The sequence below is a fragment of the Nematolebias whitei genome, chromosome 20 (genome assembly GCF_014905685.2).
Source record: "Nematolebias whitei isolate Nwh7 chromosome 20, NemWhi1, whole genome shotgun sequence".
NCBI classification, from domain to species: Eukaryota; Metazoa; Chordata; class Actinopteri; order Cyprinodontiformes; family Rivulidae; genus Nematolebias; species Nematolebias whitei.
The window spans coordinates 24,479,783-24,501,883 of NC_056517.1; the positions used below are offsets into that span (position 1 = coordinate 24,479,783).

At 38.6% G+C, this 22,101-nt stretch overlaps 1 protein-coding gene across 1 annotated transcript in view; it reads right to left on the bottom strand.

Moving 5' to 3' along the window:
• The window catches only part of nrbp2b (nuclear receptor binding protein 2b), a gene marked incomplete in the record, with an annotated part of 61,593 nt that overhangs the window by 20,244 nt on the left and 19,248 nt on the right, over nt 1-22,101 (bottom strand). Inside the window, 5 exon segments of the mRNA XM_037694357.1 lie at nt 133-227; nt 310-350; nt 671-760; nt 849-950; nt 1,508-1,630. Of these exon segments, the coding sequence (XP_037550285.1) occupies nt 133-227; nt 310-350; nt 671-760; nt 849-950; nt 1,508-1,630 (451 nt within the window).

A 22,101-nucleotide genomic window follows, 5' to 3' on the forward strand; every position in this document is an offset into this window, starting at 1 on the left:
TGTCCTGAGATGACTTCTGTTGTGACTTGGCACTATATAAATAAACTGAAAAGAACTGAATTAAAAGTTAGTCAACATTAAGGGTGAAGAAAACTAGGTGTAGTGTCAGAGAAAGCCCTGCTGGGAGCAGACCTGAGCCGATCTTGATGAGGCCGTTGTGCTGGATGAAGATTGTGTCGCACGTCAGGTTGCCGTGGATTATTGGAGGGTCGCAGGAGTGCAGATAACTGCGAGAAAACATATTATTAAAGCTCGCTCTGTAATAACAGGCGTCTCTGTCAGACTCCTTTGGAGGAAATCCATCAGTACCTGAGCGCCGACAGAATCTGGGTGCACCATCTCTTCCAGGCCTGAAATCAAAAATAAAGAAATGGCTACAGAAAGAAACAATGAGAAAATGCCCAGTCTGAAACAGCATTTAAATAGGCTTGTTGTTCGTTATGAGTGATTATATGGATTACAGGCTGATAAATAGGAAGAAAAATATCTCATATACATAAAAAAGGTACACGACTGAACAGATTGAGCCACCAGGATGTTACATAATCTCTAATCCTGCAGGAAATATGGGTCTAAACTGTGACTGAACTGCAGTTCCTTTAATTACCACCATAAGACTAAGACTACACGCCAGCTCAGCAAATTATATGACCAGAGTAAAAATAACGACCTTCACATTCATGGTCTTGTGGTTCTTCTTTGTCTTCTTCAGGAACTGCTTCAGACTGCCTGATGACATATATTCAGTGATGAAAATCACCTGCATGGAAGAAAAACAAAGAGATGCTTCATGCAAAGTATTCAAAGAAAACCGGTAAGAAAAGGGGGAGAAAGAATGAATTTCTCACCCGAGCCTGGCTCTCCTTCATGTCCAGCCAGTACTTGTGAAACTTGACTATGTTGGGGTGTTCAACCTGCATCAAGTTCTCGAACATCTCTTTGATTTTCTCCTGCGCAACAAACAAAAAGCAGTCACGTCACGCAAGAGCCTGCAAGCCTCAAGCAATAAAGCTAACCAGCAAATCATAATTAAAATGATTGTGTAATTATATAAGCATAAATGCTAAAAAATAGAAGCTGTTAATCAACTAGAATGACTTGCAGGAATTTTTTTTTATTTAGATTCCATCAACAACATTAATTTTGGCTGAACGAAAGCATTTTTAAATTAACTGTGGGATTATCTGTTAAGTTGTCACATTAGGCTGCGTATGAAAACAGCCTCTGAGTCTGAGAAGCGAAGCCATTGTCAAAGTGCGTTTTTACTGACCAGCAGGTGGCAACTCTAGTAGAAAAACATGTATTGTACATATCAGTGCATAAAGCAAAGCTGTGGGCAACATGAGAAAGGCTAAGTTCCTTTTTATATGTGGTTTATAAAAATATCTGTACAGAAATGTCAAATAATGTGTTTAAAAAATTCATTATACAAAGACACAAAGTGGCAACCGGTAGAGGAACCATCAATGTGACAAAACTGCTCTGCTAAGCTGCACAGTCATGGTACCTCCTGGGCTTTGAAGACCTTCTTATCAGAGAAGAGAACTTCGTTCCACACCACCTCAACACCTTCCTCTGTGTCCATGGCCAGAGAGGCGCTCTCCACACCTGGGACATTACCTTGGCTGACCTGAAAGGACACAGACACAACATGTTGCACGTCATAAATCTTACATTTCCATACAGCTTTCTTTAATAAGGCTGCACGTTCGAGTCAACACGTTAACTGAAGATGAATGGCTGTAGTTATATTTATATAGAAACTATATTCCCCGAACAGAACAATAGTTCACTGACGTAGGAGAAGGCACACTTTTTATAATGAACAATTACTTACATTAAAATGGTCTTAAAATGACATTTTATCAAATGAACTTTTAAAACAATTATTTTATTCAAACAAAAACAGACATAAATAAGGCACAAGCTTAGGCTCCAGCATCAACGTGTGGCATGGAGGCAGCACAGCTGCAGAAAGAAAAGCTTTGTAAAGAGTGTGATGGTGGGGAGGCTGACTCCAACATCTTCTGTGCAGCCTTCACCAGACATCTACACTTCCAGATGTAGGAAGAGGGTCACTTGCATCATGAAGGACCCCACTCACCCAGCACACACACTTTTTGCCCCACTCTCCTCAGGCAGGAGGTTGAGGAGCATTAAGTGTAGAACCACTAGACTGGGGAGCAGCTTCTACCCTGTGGCTGTTAAGACTCATGAATATCTAACCAGAATAATCACTGTGAAAAAAAATCACATCAAGTTGCTGCTGATCTGTTTCATGTTGCTGCTGATCTGTTTCATGTTGCTGTGTTCATGCGTGTTCATCTGCTCACACAGACTCATGTTCATGCTGCTGTTCGGAATATTGTTTTTGTACTACTAGTAATTAGTGTATTTTTTAGGGGTGTAAATCACCAGCTTTACCACGATATGATATATTGATTTGTTTGTATGACGATACGATTTTTCTCAATATCACAAAGTCTGTCACAATACGATTTTTGATTCTATTAGATTCACAAGTCTGTGATCAATATATTGCGATATCAAATGCCCATCTCATTTACATGTAAATAAATTTATTTAAACAACTCAAATTTGATTTAACCATTTTATTTCTGTTATAACAGGCACCAGGCATTTAAATTAAAAAAACAAACATTTTTTCTTAATTTAAAAAAAAAAAGACCTATTCGGTACAGTCTCACATTTCTCATGTTTAATTGCATTTTTTAAACGTGTCCTGATTACCTTTCAGTTATAAAGAAACAAAAATAGATACTGAGCTTACATAACATGGCTATCAATGCCGTGTTTCTTCTTCAGATGAACGGACAAATTTGTTGTGTTCCCTGAGTATTATAACTCACACAGGCACCTGTTGCATGCGGCATATTTAAATCTAGCACGAGAGTGAATTTCATTATCTGTGTTTTCTGCCTCGTCTGCCTGTTGCTGAGGCGGCCGCAGAGCGCAGCCACGCATGGAAATGGTGACGCAGACGTGCCTTGGAAATTTCAAAATAAAAGCGCATTTTAAACATGACGATATGAATCGATGTTTTAGTTTTGCCACGATATAATTGAATCATTAATCGTTCAATCGATATATCGATTTAAATTGATGTATTGTTACACCCCTAGTATTTTTGGTTAACGTTTTTCTTAGTTCATATTTTAGATCTTATTATTGTTTTCCTTTTACATTTTATACTTTTATTGGATGTAACTGGGACCCTGTGTACACAATTTTGTTCCACCACATGTACCACATGTGGTGCGAATAACAGTAAAGAAACTTTGACTTTGCTTATTTATGCACCCAAATCTCAGTGTACGCAAGTAGCCATATTGATAGCTTTCATATCAGGTCATGAGAAGGTATCTAATGATGCAAAACCTTTTTTTAAATATAGTTTTATAGTGGCTATACACAAAACAAAGCCAGGTGGAAATTTCCATTCTGTAGGTATAATTCCCATTTCAAAAACACAAATTACAAATTTATGTAATGCTAAAGGACATGCCAGACCAGTCCAGGTTCTTTAAAACCCATTGGGTTGGCATCTTGAAATGTTGGACTGCGAGTTGCGTCTGTAAATTCTGTATTTGAAGACAAAGTTGCAAAGCATCCAAAACTCACAAACAAATATGCTCTGGTATTACTGGAGCTCACCCCCTGCTATGGTTATATCTACTAAAAGCCCTAAGCAATACATTCACTGGATTATGACTTTGGACGCTCCATTGACAAAAAAGTGAACGATTGGGAAAAAAAGAGGACAGTAATGTACTATGTACTATGTACAGTTCAGTTTTCATCCATTAATGCCTGACAAAGCATCAGAGCAGACAGATGGGAGATATCAAATGCCACCAGCCGGCTATAACATGATGAAAAGTAAAAAGAGGCGAAAGGATGAGCAGCAGCTTTTGTCCGGGAAAAAAAATAGAAAGACAGATTAGCAGGCAGTCGACATAGGGGGAGAAGTGTGGGGACTGTGAATGAGGGATTTAGAGAGATAACAAGATGGAGGCGGTGGTTCTAAATTACCAAAGAAACAAATGAAGCCGACTGAAGTGGTGAGGAGAGATGAGGCTGGACGGGTCTATAATCTGACAGCCCAAGGCTCCAACACCGCAAAAGGCAGCACTGTAGCAAAGAGCTAAAAGACAGCCCATCACAGCAAAGTACTGCCTGAGCTCGGCGGACCTGACATAACCTCCTGCTACAATAACGCCACAGCAGTGAAGTGTCAGGAGGTCTGTCTGGAATCATAGACCACGGTAATGATGATCACAGTCTACTGCAATAATAAAAGACCCCCAGTTTGTATTAAACCTGCACCGTGCTCTGCTTTAAAACCAGAAGGCATCACTTCCAACTACCTAAAGGATTTTCTGATTACTTGTATGTTGTAGTAAAAGTACACATACAGGTTCATAAAGACTGAAAAACAGTAAAAACTGTTCAAATTGATCTAACTTGAAAGGCCTTAAGATGTCCTAATAAGGATCATTCAACCAAAACATTAACTCCATCCCCCATGGTGCACATTAGAACATTTCTTTCAGTTTATTTTGTCTGCTTTGTATTTATTTTTTTGCCCACTCACTCTCTTGTGCGCCTCGTTCGAAATGTGTACATGCCTTCAAAACTCATTTCTATCTTGACTTCAGGGTCCCAGCTGGTTCCATGCTTTCCTCTCCTTGCACTTTTAGATACTGCTATGCTCCTTCATGTTTTCATCCTTTTAAAAGCAAATATGTTGGGACCATAATTTCATTATAGTAAAGAATAAAAACACTGGGCCTATTTATGAGTCAATCTTAAGAATAAGTTTGACAAACCTTATGATGCACGGAGATGCAGGGTCTTATGTTTGAGTGATTATAATCTCTTGTAGCAGCAAGCTTTTCCCACTATGGCTTGTTTTAATGGGAGACTGACCCTGGTACTGGGGTAATATTACCACTCAAAGTGCACCCAGGAGGTGTTCTTTAATCAGCTACAGGTAATTACTCCACAACTAACAGTTGGCATCATAAAATCCTACTGGATGTGTTAGGAGTCGAGGTGTTCTATGAACCATGAAGGAATGGATGATGAGAAATGCTGCTAGACTGTTTTTCTTTATCTTAAACATACTTCTTTCATTTTGGGTGCATCTTTGTGTACACTTAGATTCATAACATTTCATGTTGTCTAATACAATGAAACATGTCGCAGGTTTTGTACCATATTTTCCGACGTATAAATCACATCAGTCACAAAAAGTATCATGAAGAGGAAAAAAAACATATAAGTCACTTCAGCGTATAAGTCGCATTTATTATGCGTCACCGCTGACCCGTCGCATTTATTTAATGGGCAAAACCGCTTCATTTCACCTGGGCGGGTGCCATCCATCCATCCATCCATCCATCCATCCATCCATCCATCCATCCATCCATCGCGGCCGGAGCTGCTAGCTCTCCAGCGTTCCTACGCCTGCACCAGCTGAATGAAGCGAGCACGCACGGGAGGACTCGCTGTTGCAGTTCTTCGAAATTCAAAGCGTCAGTCAAAAATTGCGTTATGGACTTGGAAAAAAAAAAAGTATGTATATAAGCAGTATATAAGTCGCAGGACTGACAAATCTATGCAACAAACTGTGACTTATACACCGGAAAGTACGGTAATTATTCCACTTCTTTGAAATATTGAACAGGTTTTACTGAAATTCTCAGAAAGTTAATTTTTGAAATCATGTGATCCTATTTCCTTCTGTTGCTACAGAAACTTTTAATTTCTTGGCTGAAGACTCAGACCCTTTGAGTTCCATACCAGATGAATTTTGGAACTTATCAAAGCTCCATGATGGTCCATTAATGCTTTAAAAGCCAAAAGATCATTTAAATACTCTGAATTACTTGACTATATTTGCTTAAAATATTAAATAACTGTAATGCTTGCTGGCTTAATACTTATAAGCATTCAGATTTATTTAAATAAAGTCAGCTGGGATAGAAAAATATCACAAATTATTAAAATAAAACCAAATTAGTGGACATGATCAGCCAAAAGATGGGTCGGCAGCAGCTCATGTAAAGTATGTTTCCTCTCTGTCTATTGTCACAAGCACAAATTTGTGTTGAACATTATTTATTCCAGTTTTGAAAGTTGTTTATTAAAAATGTGCAGGCTCTTTCACAAAAACACTTATGAATGAACCAAGATGGCGAGGGGTCAAAGTCAACCAACTCCTGATGTGCTTTGTGCCGTGAAGCGAGGTAGTAACAGAGGCAAAACATTCCCCATGATACAGGTAAGCCAGCTTTGTGGCTCAATAATGTGATGAAGGCATGGCGTCTGGTCTGTGCCACCACCTTAATGCAGAATTAAACAACAAACGGGTTTATTACCAAGGGAACCAATCCCACAGCAGTTCAGTTAACCACAAAGAAAACCGCTAAACGTTAATTGTTCATGTTTTAAAAACAATACGAGGGAAACATCTGTCGCACGTTTAGCGTGTTGCGCCCCACATCGACACAGCGGAGTTCTGCGGCTCGCTTTATTTGAGAACGCTCACATCTGCGCAGGAGGAGGCCAGCTCCATCTGTGATTTATCAACGGCCAGAGGCAGCATAAAGACGGACTGTGCCGCCATTTTTCAGAACTGTGTTCAGAAAGAGCCTTATACGTATCTAACAAGGTTGATTCAGGTCCTCTGGACGGGTTCTTGTTAGTTGAAATGTTTCATCTTTTGTCCAAAAGACTTGACTCAACCTTGTTAGATCTATCTACCTGGATTATTGAGCATGCATCAGGAGCCTCATATGCAAGTATTGTTTTCAGTAAAGCTCGAAGGTGGTGCAGCAATTCTAGTTATTATTGTTCAGGCGTCTCTCCACCCACATAAGTGACAGTTCACTCCTGCAGTGCATCACAGCTTTATCACCAATTTAATGGTGACTGTAGCTAAACGAAGTTTCTGTACCACACAAGAGTCAAACAAGCAGACAACAAAGCGTTCAGAGCAAAAGCTGCTTTATTAAGTTTAAACTGTGGCTTTTCAAACTCTACAGATAACTTCATGACAAACCAGCCACAGCTGAGAAAATAAAAGTTTTTTTCCACTTTGGTTTGATTTTTATCCTGCGGTGTGGCTGTAGTGCTCACTGCAGGGATTTCTTTACGCACGCTGTAAACGTGACAAATAATCTTACTACTCCCACTCACTTAGAGATGATAATCTGATTAACGGTTTTACGGTGCTGAAACACAACGCTCAGACTTGTTAACAGCGAAGGGACTTCCTTTACTTCAATACCTGTCCAGAAGAAACCACGTCAGCTGTTTTACGAATCAAATACGTTTTATCTTCCTAGATATTGTCCCAGTCTTCGTGTCCCTGTGGGTTTATTGAGTTCTGCTGCTTGGCCGTGGTAGCGTGAGACACAAACAGCGCCCACAATGCTGGGCTCTGATTGGTTGTTAGAAGAGAGGTGGGTTCAGAGTGTGGCTGCAGGTTTAAGAATCATGAGTTTGTGTCAACACAACAAAACATCTATTCTGAGGTTTGCTGTATCTGCATCTCAGCTGGATAAAACTGGATCTCCAAGGCCGGTCCCACAAACCCCTCATTACATCACAACTCTGTTTATTCCTGTACACTCCCGCTGACATGTTTTTCAGCATGATTTGACAAGCTCGGTTCACCGCCAGCAGGAAAAATACCACTTAAAGTATCAAATGAACTGTCACAATGTCAAATATAACCTATAATCTGCAACAAAAAAAACATTAAGCCTCCACGTTAATTTAATCGTACAGTGCAACAACGTCAAAATCTATCAATTCAGATCAGTTCAGTTTATTTATATAGCGCCAAGTCACAACAGAAGTTATCTCAGGATATTGAACAGAAACATTCATATATAAAAATTATTATCTGAGGAGCAGACCGCTTTGAGTTTAACTCCATCACAGAACTCTCATTTTGAGCAAGCATGAGGGCGACAGCGGAAAGAAAAACTCCCTCATGAGGAAGAAACCTTCAGCAGAACCAGGCTCAGGACAAGCGGCCATCTGCTTTGACTGGCTGTGTTTGAGAAGAACAGATACACAATGGCAGGTCAAGAATTATGTTAAGATAGAAATAATTTCTCTTCAATTGTAACAATTCATTTTAAGAATCAATTCAACTTCAAGCAAATCAATTTGTCCAGTAGTCTAAGCCTATAGCAGCATAACAAGCCAACACTAAATATAGGATTTATCAAAAAGGAAAGTCTTAAGCCCAGTCTTAAAACTGGACAATGTGTCAGCCTCATGGACAGAAACTGGAAGTTGTTCCACAAGAGAGGAGCCTGATAACTGAAAGATCTTCCTAATCTTCTTTTGGAAACTCTAGGAACCGCAAGTAAGCCTGCAGTCTGAGAGTGAAGCGTTCTGTTAGGAAAATATGGAACAATAAGATCTTTAGTATAAGATGGAGCTAGGTTGTTGAGAGCTTTGTAAGCTAGAAAATTTTGAATTCTATTCTGGACTTGACAGGGAGCCAATGGAGAGAAGCTAAAACTGGAGATGAAGCTGGAGGAGATTCTTTTGAATATTTGTGGGTTCATGATGTAATTACACATATGGCAAAAACATTTTCCCCCTCAAAAATTGAAACTTAGCACAATGTTAATTTAATTCACTTCAATGTTTCTATTATCAGAACAGGTTTTCAAAATGCTCACTAAACACAACATTAGGAAGTTAAGTTACACAGCAGATGATTAGCAACGTCTCCAAACAGCCAAAATATTCTTATTTTTGTTGGTTAGCATGTTTTTGTTTCAAAATAATTATTAAAAATAACTTGTGCCATGGCTCAAACTACAGTTAATAGGATTTAAAGCTTTTCTGCACGTCGTGCACAAACTTGAAATTATGAAGCCGTTTTATTTCGGATGGTGGCGAAACTTGATCAACAACCACAAATGTTTAAATTATTTATGAATCTATATATCAACCTAACTTCCCAAACCCATGGACATCTATTGTGCAATACTACTGACATCTCATACTCTCAATCACCTCTTAACTACTTCACTAATATCCATAATGTGCAATATTCATCCATCCATCCATCCATCCATCCATCCATCCATCCATATCTTTACCCGCTTATTCCATTTTGGGTCACGGGGGTCGCCGGTGCCCATGTCCAGCAATCACTGTGCGAGGGGCGGGGTACACCCTGGACGGGTCGCAAGTCCATCACAGGGACACATAGAGACAAACGAGACAAACAACCATTCACTCTCTCACTCACACCTAGGGACAATTTAGAGTTACCAATCAGCCTAACATGCATGTTTTTGGTCTGTGGGAGGAAACCGGAGTACCCGGAGAAAACCCACGCATGCACGGAGAGAACATGCAAACTCCACCCAGAAAGGCCCCTGGACCGGGGTTTGAACCAAGGACCTGCTCGCTGAGAGGCAGCAGCTCTACCAGTTGCGCCACCGTGCTGCCTGTGCAATATTCAAATTTACATAATTGTGAAATAACGTATTTTTTTTACTTTCATAGTGCTTTATATCTATATTATGTTACAGTTTAATATTTTTAGTGTGTTTTTCTTAAGCACGTTTTGCACTGAAAAAAGGAGTGGCTCTTAATCTCATTGTACTTGCGTATTATGACGATAAAGACATTCTGACTCTGAACATTAATTTACGAGCAGAAAATATCGCCAAGTGTAATAATTCTCTAGTTTTTCTTCTCCCGTGAAGACTAAGCTGGGATCCAGGTCATCGTAATAAGAGCAAACACAATATTTGAGCCTTTCTGCTGAAGAGTTGTTGTCATCAAAAATTTGACTCAATAAAAAGAAAGAAAATATTTCTATACAGTAGTTCCTCCGCTACTTCGCGGTTTGTTTTTCACGGAATCGCTCTATCGCGGTTTTTCAAAATAGGATTGGACATGACACACAAATGGCTGATTTATAGATGAGCCGCACGATCGGCATGGAAATTTTATTTAAAATAAATTATTTTAAATTATTTAGCAACTGCTGTACCTGTGTGCAGCCAACAGCTGCAGAATAAGCCTCCTCCTGCAGCGTTAGATCTTCTCTGTAGTGGAAAAGTGGGCGTGGCCAAGAGCCCTAGCAGATGGCAGAGTGCAGCTGGTGGCAGAGAGCAGAGATCATGACATGCTGTGCTCTTTTAGAGCGTTTAGAGTTTAAAAAATTGTTAGGGATATTGCAATAGTGTGTGAAAGGTTTAAAATGCCTTAATATTTATACTAAAATAAACTACTACTTACTACTACTACTTGTGTACATAATTTTGTTCCATTTCATGTAGCACGAGATGGCAATGACAATAAAGTGTACTTGAACTTGAACTACTGTATCCCTACTTTGCAGTTTTACACTTATCGCGGGTGCGTGGTCCCAACCACCAGCAATAAACGAGGGACTACTGTCAGAAATACAAATAAAGTTTTGGGTAAGCAGATATTTCAGAACTGAAGATGCTGCATAAATTTAACAAAGACTACAGTGATTAAAAAAAAAAAAATCTAAAATATTTCCGGCTTTGCAATTTAAACGTGCTCACTTTAAAACGTAACTTTGTAGTACTTCTTTGTATTTTCGTAAAAATGATGCACTCCGTTTTGTGTGCAGAGCGTCAGTTTCCAAGGGTTGAATCAGACGGCTCTTTCAGTCTGAAATTTTAAATGAAAGACTCTTTGTCTGACGGTGCGTGGTTCAATCTTTACCATGACAAAGAGCTTTGTCTCCGACACTAAGTAGCTTTGCTTCCACCAAATCTCTTCCCACACCTCATACCTCCACGATGAGCCGATACGCCGCACTGCATTAATTTTTAATAACTACATCTGGAGCAGCGATGGCAACACCCAAGTAATAACATACGTGCCATGCAGGGATGCTGTACATAAGTCAGCCATTTCTTTCTCTCCTGCTTTGTGCTCTTGCCTGCAGTGATTCTTTTCTGTCATCAAACAGGGGGAGGATCAAAGTGTTGTTCTGATTTGTTGAGGAAAATGCACAGGGCAGAGTCTGTATGAGGTGGATGTGAAGATGCTGAAAATAAGCAGATCCGCTTCAGTTCGAGCATTTACTGGACATCCATCACGACCTACAGATCGTTACAGCGCAAAGAAACAGCCCAAACTACTGTTATACCTGCAGAAACAGATTCTAGGATTTAAAACATTGGGGAATTCAAGATTAGCGTAAACACTATAATACATTTCTAATAAAACAGATTTAAACATGAATTTGAGGGGCTGTCAATGACAAAACAATCAGCTGCAACTACTCTGCTAACCCCATCTCTAACTTTATGATAAAAAATAAAAAAAGCTTTACGAGGTCAAAGAAAGCTCGACTTTTAATCGCTGCGATCTCTTCAGCTCATCCTCAAGTCTGAGATGACATTTGTTGCAGATATTCTGAAAACTTCTTAAGAGCTTCTTGATAGAAAACAGAAAAAATGTATGTTTTGACAACCTCAAAAGATGAACGGCTCTGGCTGGTGCCAGATGCAAATAAATTTTTTTTAAAAAGATTTCAATAATCTGATGATATCCAGTTGTATATTTCTTTTCTTCCAAATGAAGTTTCGAAACTATAAGTTTTACTTAACTGTCTGGATTCAATTAAAAGCTGGATGAATTAAAGTTTTCTCCAGCTAAATAGAAAAAACTGAAGTAATCATCTTTGCACCAGACAAAACAACTAATGATAAAGCAGATCCTTGGGCCTCTCGGTTATTTTGTTAAATCTTCAGTTAGAAACTTTGGGATAACCTTCGACTCAGGTTTTACTCTGGAAAATCATGGAAAGTCTCTGGTTTGTTCTTGTTTCTACCATTTGTGAGATATTGCCAAGCTTAGCCGTATTGTTTCTCATCCAGAATTGGAAATATTATGCGTTGTTTCGTCTCACCTGGATTTTTGTCGTGCGCTGTTTAACCAAAACCTCCCTAGACCGGTTGCAGTCTGTACAAAATGCTGCTGCTAGACTCCTCCTGACTGGTTCTTTAAAATGTTGTCATATCTCCACTTCTAAAGCAACTCCAATGGATTTCAAGATTCTGGTTTTGACTTGGCGAGCTCTGCATGGACAGACTCCAATTTACATCTCAGAACTTTTCCATCCCTACACCTCGATCAGGGCTTTGAGGTCCTGTGATCAAGACCTGCTGATCGTCCCCCAGACAAAATTAAAGGAGACAGAGCCTTTTCTTCTGTGGCTCCTTAAAGACTAGCTAAAAACTAATTTTTTTCATCTGATTTTGCTTAAATTTGTTTTGTGCTTTTGTTATTTTGTTTGTAGAAGCACTTTGCGATTTTTATCTTGAGAAGTGATATATAAAGTTTTACTTAATTACATATAATTATTAGACTTTACTCTAAAATGTCAACTTCTTAAACTCTACATAACCCCATCAACAAATTATAGTATAGAGCAGTCCTCGTTTATCGCGGAGGATCCGCACCCGTTAGCCCCGCGATAAGTGAAAAACTACAAAGTAGGAATGGCAGTACAAGTATATTACAAAAAGATTATATATTAAAAAAAAAAGGACTTTATTTGTAACAGAAGACGTTTCGCTTCTCCTCTGAGGAGCCTTCTCATTTCAAAGAACAGAGTATGGGGTTCGAGTTATAAAGCTGAGCTAAGCTAAATACATATGCAGATTGCCTTATCACTACTCACAATAGGGGTTCGTTAGCATCTTTAGTCTGAGACACAGAGGAGCCACTCTGGTGACATGGCTGGAACTCCTGATAGGTGTGAAAATGACTGGCTATCAGGCCTAAAGCTGCATTATAAGTTTTTGAAAGCTGAAATCTGAGACCTCCTCCTCTGTTCAAAGATGGTTTCTCTCATTTTACAAATTACTTCCTTCATCCCCCTCTCAAACCATGTGTCGTCTCGGCCTTTATATATATATTAAGGCGTTTTAAAGCCTTCCCACACTCTTGCAGTATTCTAAACAATGTTTCTAAACTCTAAACGCTCTAAAAAAGCACAGCATGTCATGATTTCAGCTCTCTGTCTCGGCTGCTCTTTGCCTCCTGCAAGCGTTCTTGGCCACGCCCACTTCTCCACTTTGCACAAACAGCTGACCAGCTGCAGGAGGAAGCTTATCCTGCAGTGTAGGCTGCACAAGGTGCCACATAATTTAAAATAATTTATTTTAAATAAAAATCCTATGCCGATCGTGCGGCTCATCCATCAATCAGTCAATTGTTGGTCATGTCCAATCTTATTTTGAAAAACTGCAATAAACAAACCGCAAATTAGCAAGGGACTACTGTATAGTGATTAGTAAGCCAATATATTTGTTAGTAAAAATAACTGAAAATGCTTTCAGCATGGAAAAACATGATTAGAAGTTAAAGGCCTATCATTTCTTTAAATAATGCACACCATCGATGCCTTTTATGATTTTTTTCTTATAAAACCATGAAAATACAGTTTTGCATGATCTGCACCATCATTATATTGCAATATCAGACGAGTGTGTTGAGGATGACTCAGTACCACACCAACTTTAGCTCAGAATCTGTAAAATTCACTGAGACTGTTCTGTTTGAATGTCAATTAGCTGTGGCTGCCATCTTGACAAGAAATGTTAATTTGTTGTAGATGCACAGTTTAAAAAAAAAAATTTTTTTTAAACAAATGAATGAGTTAACAATCTAACTTACAAAACAGTCATTAGAATCTGCCCAAAACTGTAACTGGTGCTAAAAGCTTTAATATTTATCTAAAAAAAGTGAGAAAGTGCTCTTGTTTACAGTCATATTTCTCAATGACCGCATCATTTATGTCTGTGCAACAAAAAAATGTGGTCATTAAATCCAGAATCATCTCAATTAAACTGCTGCCGCATTAAAAAAAAAGACTTTTCAGAGCATATAAATTTTTTTTTAGAGGCACATAAAGTCAGACAGGCTCACAAGGGCACGAGATAGATCAGCCCTCATCACGTCTCACTTTTTCATATTCTCATGGCGCAGCGGAGGTCTCCCACTGAGAGGAATGTCTGAACAGGGAAGGTTAAACTGGGATACAGAGCTGCTGCAAAAACACAGATGCAATTTAGTTGAAACAAGTCGACGTAGAGCAGAATTTATGCCCCATTGTGTTGTAAAATCAACCATTTACACAGAAATCTTGGACACAGTCATATTACAAAGTTGCCTCTTTACAACATGTTGGGTTTTTGTGAACACTTCTGCTCAGGAAATTGTCTGCACTAGAGATTACAGCGTTCAAGCTGCCCCCCCCTACCTTTTGTCATAGTGACAAAGCTCAGATTTACGAAGCCAGAGGGAGGGAAACGGCACACCAGTGCAGCATTCAGGATGTGAGAAGCAGACGTGATGGGCATGGGAAGTGCTGGTCAGCCTCGTTATGTAAGGCTTTCATTCTCATACAAGAAATTGTGCAAAGATTAAGACTTGCATCTACCTTCAGGACAGAGGTGGTGAATGTATGAGCTGGGCCTCGCCAGGGGGGATCTAAACTGGTTTATGGGGGAGGGAAGTTTAGTAACAGGAAACATGCTTATACAGCTTATTTTGTGTGGCAAAAAGCCCAAACCAACAGAATCCAGAGTAAATTAGTGTCTATAAGGAGGCTGAAATTATAGACAGACAAAGATGGATTCTGAGCCTGGTGGGTTGGACAGAAAGACAGAACATACAAACTTTAAGCTGCAGAGTTCGCCATTCTGACTGGTGGTATTTATTTATTTATTTGCTTGTTTAATGAGTTTTCCATTTCTTTATTTCAGCCCTAATCACCGTTCATCTCAAATCCAACAGGTCTCCAAATAGCCTGCTGTCACTCCAAACAAACTTGACACAAACCGTCTTTGCAGGAACGGACTTGGGGAAGTTGAAAAAGCTTAATTTTCCTCCACACGACACACACCTACGCAAAACAGCCAATGAGACGTCCCTGTGCTGAAGCAGAGAGAAAATAAAGGGCAAGGTCAAAGTACCTGCAGGCCATTCTTGTTTGCTCAAACGTGCAGTTTCTTTCTCAAACTCTCAAAGAGGAGAAAACTACAACAGAGCTTTAGAGCCAGGCTAAGAAATAAAATAATTAAAAGCCATAATATTACGAGAATAAAGTCGTACGAGTCTTTTTGCAGCTCTTGTGGTTGTTTTTTTCCCCATGAGTCGGGTCCACGATGCGACCTGTCAATCAATCCAGTAGGCATGTCAGCAAATGACCAATTCGAAGCTAAATGAGTCATAATATTATTCAAACTCCGACACGATAAAGCAGAGCTTACTGCATTTTAACTGTGGTGAAATGAAGAATGTTGAGCATCTTAAGTTATACTTTGGTATTGGTTTTACAAATAAGGAGATAGTTAATCTGTTAGCACATCAGCATCAGATTATCAGTATCAGGACTTATAGTCTGCTTACAGAATAGGAATGTGCGATATGGAATAAAATTCATATCACGATATGTATTGTGAAGGGTGGCGATAACGATATATATCGCAACACGTTTTTGTAATAAAACTTTCCAAAAAAAAAAGCATCGGGAGTCCTTTTGCCATCATATATTTTGAATTAGGAAAATTCCAATACTAGGTCCAGAGAGTTTTTAAATAATAAACAAATCAAGTATTAGGCTTCTTTCTTATAGTGCAAAACAGTACAAAAGATATCAAATGTAGCTTTTGCCTTATGTTTTAAACAAAAAAATATGTTGTTAACTCTTAACAGTTTCCAATATTCTCACTTAAGAAATGAACAGCAACAGAGCAGCATTTTACACTGAAACACTTCACCCTCCAAACCTCTAGTGGGCGACTCCTTCTGCTTTAATTGAGAACTGACACAAAATGAGTCTGTGGCTTTGACCAGAGGGTCTCGCAGTAAAATCACACAACACAGCGTTCTTTTCACAGATCAGAGAGCAGGTTTCTCTAAAGCTGACCAACGCTTACTTTAACTTTCGACGGAAAAAAAAAACTTTAGATGGAACTCAGCGTTTTGCGCATGCGTCCGAATACGGCAACACTATGGCAAGCCGGGCGTAGTTAGCTTGTAGCTTCGCTACTTAGCTCTCGAAAAAAGACTTTAACGCCACCTGCGCAGTTTTCAACTAAAAACAAGTAACGATTAAACTGACAACTCTGATTTTACTTCAGACACAGCATTACTGCAGTTAGCCGGTAGAAGACAGATCTCTATCGTAGGCTAAATCTCTATCGTTTCTACCGTGTACCGTATATATCGCACATTCCCATTACAGACTCTGATGGGCTGCACCGCAGCTCTGCAGGTAAGGAGCATTTAGCTTCGGATTGGTCATTTGCCGACACGCCTACTGGATTGATTGACAGGTCGCGTCGTGGAGCCGACTCGTGGAAAAAATAAATAAACGAGAGCTGTAAAAAAAGAAAAAGTCTTGTACGACTTTATTCTCGTAATACTACGACTTTATTCACATTTATTCTCCTAATTTTATGGCTCTTTTTTTTTTAGCATGGCCCTAAAAGCTCTGTCGTATAAATCACTTGAATAACACATATCTTGAAATGTTTAAGATGCAAAAAGTGGTCGGAGAAAAAAAAAAAAGGCATGTTTACAAAACAAAAACACAACGGCATTCAGGGCTGAGATACACATCTGTGTCTGAGCACAGCGTGAAGGATACGAGTATCAGCTGCAATCTGATAAACATGGACGATCATCTGCTGACGGGACGGTTCTGTACAGAATATAAAATCCCTAAATAAACCCAGAACTGTTAAAACTGGACCTTAAATGTAACTTTATAAACCTGTACAAACATGTCAACTTTTCCCAAAATTTTATTTTAGCACAAATGAAAAAACTTAAATGATCAAACTGTAGCATTTTAAAGTTTCCTGTGAGGTGTGCTGATAATGAATTCTGCAAATCCCCAAACCTATAATTTCTATTTTTCTTACTTGTCTCTCGTATCATGTTCTTGGAATAACAAAGCCAAAACATTTTAGTGCAACTGGGTGTAAAAAGCATCAAAATCAACTTCAACACTCACTCAGAGATCTGAAACCACAAGCATTCAACTTTAAGTAGAGAAATTGCATTTCCTGCGAAAATGCTTGAATGAATGCTTTTTGCAGAACTTGCTGAAAAACAGCTGAAATGTGCTAAAAAAAAAAAAAAACATGTTGAAATGTAGCTGAAATGGAAGAACAAGCCTAAATTAGCAGAAAAAATACATATTTGCTGAATTAGGTTTGAATAAACAGAAATGAGGACAAAAACTTGGAATCAAGCAAAAAAAAAAAATGAAATTAGCCAAAAATAGTTGAAAAGTAGCTGAAAGGCTGAAACAAGCTTAAACTACCAGAAGGAAGTGGAAAGAGCTGAAATGAGCTTAAAATGTGGAATTAGCTGAAAAACCCTAAATTAGCATAAAAAAGCTAAATAGTAGCTGAAGGAGCAGAAAAAAGTTGAAACTAGCAGAAAAAAGCTGAAAGGAGCATAACCAGCTGAAATTAGCAGAGATAAGTTAATTAGACTGAAAGGAGCAGAAATTAACATGAAAAACTTGAATTTATCTGAAAACAGCTGAAATTAGGTTAAAAAAATGCTAAAAAGCTAGCTGAAACTGTAGAACAAGCTTAAATTACAACAACAAAAAAAACAGAAAGAGAATGTTTCCCCAATTAGACTGAAAGAAGCAGAAATGAGCATGAAAAGTGGAAATTATCTGAAAAAAGCTGAAATGATCAAAAAACAGCTGAAAAGTAGCAAAAAGGCAAAGAGAGGTTTAAGTTGCCAGAAGGAAGAGTACACTTTTGCTGAATTAAAGTTAAAGTTGAAATGAGTGCAAAAAAATGTGGAATTAACTAAAAAGGCTAAAATTAGTATTAAAAGCAGCTAAATAGTAGCTGAAAAAGCAGATAAAGCTGAAACTCGCAGAAATAAACTGAAAGGAGCATAACAAACTGATATTAGCAGAAAGAAGTTAGAAAAAGGTCAAAAAGAAAAATAAAGAAGTGCAAAACAGATGAAATTAGTTGAAAGTAGCTGAAAAAGGTTTAAATTTGCACAAGGAAGCTGAAAGAAGCTGAACCAGAGCAAAATGTGAAAGGAGCAGTAAAAGGTTGTAAACACATCTAAAAGATATGAAGGATGTAAAATGAGCTCAGTTCATTTTCTATTAAGAAAAAATGGCGAAAAAGGCTAAATATTTCAAAACGCTAAAGTTACACGAATACCAAAAGTCATAGCACCCTTCTCCTGAACGAGATGAACGTTTTGGTTTATGATTCGTTGAAATAGCGCAAAAACTGTGGAAAAAATAAGATGCTGAAAAATGTACGGAAGAAAAATGGATCACAATAGTGTGAATGCTTCATAAACATTCACACTATTCTTTCCACACATGGCTTCATTTCACAACAGGTCTACTCCACTAAAACAATCAGAATTTTAATGTCAACGACCCTGGAAGGTAGCAAGCTTCAAGCTGAGTCATAATTGTAGAAATTTGAGTCATCAGCAGCTCCTTTCTCTTTTCTCACAGGAGCTGATAGAAGGTGCACAATTTCTGCAGGATCAAACCTGTTCTGTTTTTCTCATTGTGAAAAAGTTACATTAGTTACAGCTTCATATTAGCTCAGAATATTAAGTATCTGTAGTCATGTAACTAAGTGTGGAAAACTGAAGTAAAAATAACAGAGTCAGGGAAGCCCAGCAGAATGCACCACGTCTCAATGCAGGCTTCACAAAAGAAGACAGACAGAAGATATGCAGGCGTCTGACTTGTGTTTTTGTGCTAAAGCTTCATGAGGTCTGAAGTTTAGCGACGTTACTCCACTGCACACTTTATATTTTCAGTAAGCAATAAAGTTTATTTTATGGGAGTCATTCTACCAATGAGAGTCTGGGAGCCGGACACTTTTTGTATTTTGGAACTAAAGTTTATGAGTGTTCAGACTTTTAGACTCAGGGGTCAAGCCCAGAGGGTTTGAGTTTCAAACTCAAACAGGCTGGGTTTCTTTAAAAAAAGAACATCTGCAGCTGAATCCAGGGAACCTATTAATGTTCTCCAAAAAGGAGGCTAATTTCTGCCCACTCAAATACTCTATTCATGCTTATAAATCCACACAAACTTGTTTTACGTAACTACTACAAGCCAGCCCCATTAGCCACATCTCCCTCCTGCATCTCCAGCAGTGGTTTCTGCAGAACCACTTCCCAGCAGGGACAAGACGAGGTGACTCGAGGTAAAAGACTTGGCAAACATTGCAAAGTCTTATTGAGTATATGTCACGGCAGCCAGTCAGCAAACACTCAAATGTTTGGAGTGAGGGGAGTATCGCAGCAAGCTTGCACATGTTCAAGTTGACGTTGGCTCGTAACAAGGCCTTAATGCAGGCAGGAAAGAAACGTGTGAGAAAGCATTGAGAAGTTTCTCCCCTGCAGCTCTCGCTGTGTTTATAGACGATTAATAGTGTGAATGTTTATGAAGCATTCACACTATGGAGATGCATTTTTCTTCCACGCGTTTTTCAGCATCTTTCTCGTTACACAACTTTTGAGCTATTTCAACAAATTATATCAAAACATTCAGCTCTTTCAGGAGAAGGGTGCTATGATTTCGGTATTGGTGTCACTTCAGCTTTTTGAAACATTTAGCCTTTTCTGCCTTTTTTTTTTTTCTCATAGAAAATGAATTGAGCTCATTTTCATCCTTCATATCTTTAGATGTGTTTACAACCTTTTACTGCTCCTTTCACGTTTTGTTCTGGTTCAGCTTCTTTCAGCTTTCTTCTGCAAATTTAAGCTTTTTTTTCCAGCTAATTTCAGCTGTTTTGAGCTCCTTTCTGATTCTTTCAGCTAACTACAACATTTTTGAGCTTCTTCTAACTTCTTTCTGCTAATTTCAACTCGTTATGCTCTTTTCAGCTTATTTTTGCTAGTTTCAGCTTTTTCTGCTATTTCAGCTACTATTTAGCTGTTTTTCATGCTTACTTCAGCGGTTTCCATTAAATCCACATTTTTTTTGCACTCATTTCAACTTTTTTCTGCCTAATTCAGCAAAAATGTGCTCCCTCCACTTCCTTCTGGTAATTTAATCTTCTTTCTACTTCTCTAGCTTCTATTCAGCTGTTTTTGTTTTTGTTTTTTCAAATTTCTGCCTTTTTCATATAATTTCTACTTTTTGTGCTCATTTCTGCTTCTTTAAGTCTAATTGGGCACAACTGTGCTCACTCCACCTTCTTCTGATGTTTTAAGCTTCATCCTGCCTTTTGAGCTACTTTTCAGGTATTTTTAGCTAATTTCAGCTTTTTTTTTTTTTTTTGCCAATTTACTCGTTTCTGTGCTCATTTCTGCTTCTTTAAACCAAATTCAGCAAATATGTGTTATTTCTACTTTATTCTGCTAACTTAGGCTTGTTCCATTCCAGCTACATTTCAGCATGGTTTTAGCTAATTTCAGCGGTTTTTCAGCAAGTTCTTCAGCAATAAGCATTCACACTGCATTTTCGCAGGAAATACAATTTCTCTAGTTTCATGTGGCTGATACTGAGCTTTATAAGAAGGCCCTGTGTGGGGAAACGGAGCTGAATGATGGTAGATGTTGTGTTTATCATGCGGCTTTTGTTTTCCAGTGGGATTAAACTGAGAAAGTGAGAGTCAACCTGAGCTGGCTGTCAGTGTGTGATTAATAAAAAATAAATAAAAAAAACAGTAGACAAGCATGAAACAGCAAGCTGCTCTTTTTACACTGTTATGCAACAATACAGACAAAGCTAAAAAAAGTTGTGTCAATAAAAGGGGTTAGTGGCTGTTTATCCAACCTGCAGTGCATGTGCACACTTTCTGCAGAAGATGTAAACTACCATGAATGTTGTCCTCACATAGCCAACAAGAGGTTTAAAATGCCACAATTCAAAAGTAGGATTCAATTATAAGCGAGATGAAGAAATTGGATAGAGGCAGGTTGAGTTTGGAGGTTTAATAAACACCAAACCAGTCAAAATAAAAAGATAAAGCTGACTGCAGGGCACCCTCATCTGAGCTCACAAGCTGCAGGAAGCATGGATGGGCACTGAAACTAAACACACTCTTCACATTCGCTGGTACTCGTTTTATTTCTCTTCAAATATTCCCGCTCCACCTGCCAGCCATCGCTACAAACATAAGAGCACGGCTAAATAAAGTAGCACAAACGTCCGCGCAACAACAAAATGTTTAAAAGCAGAGAAAGCAACTTTGCCCGTTTCCTGTTGAAAAACGGTCGTGTGCACACGGTTGGGCTGAAGACTGCTGGTGAATTAAAGTTTGCTTCCACAGAGCAGAGCTTTGCTTTCGTCTGAGGTTGGTAATATAATAACAGAAATAAGGACCAGTGTGTGAGCACTAAGTTCATTTCCGGAACTTTATCACTGACGTTGGGTCTAATCAGGAGATCATTGAGCTGCATTTGCAAATGTTTCCAGCTATGTCAGGTTCTCTGGACAGTTTATTTATGTTGAAATGTTTCATCTTTCATCCAAAGGACTTCATCAGTCTGAAGAGCCACAACGAAATCAGTCCCATAAGTAGAACACGCACATAGAGGGCCAACCAGTTTGATGATAAGATAGTTTCTGGAGTTCGCCCTCTCCACCGCCGACTCATCTGAGGCAGCCTGAAACCATCTTATCACCATCAAACTGGTTGGTCTGCTATGTGAAGGTGCTGCTTATGGGACTGAGTTTGTTGTGGCTCGTCATACTGATGAAGTCCTTTGGATGAAAGACAAAACATCTCAACAAAAAGAAACCGTCCAGATGACCTGACTTAACTTTGCTGGATTTTTTTACCTGGATTATTTTGAAGTTTCCAGATAAATTTACACAACTGATGATTTTATTATGAAGGAGTAATTGTTATGGAAAGGGCTCTAAACTCTTCGTTAACGAGGGTTAGATGAACAAAGTCAGTTAAGAAATAAAGTCATTTAGTATTAATTCAATACATATTTAGGTTTTTTTTTAGGGAAGCATACTCAATTAGAGATTTTATAATTTGCGCATCAATACAGATTGTGGCAATG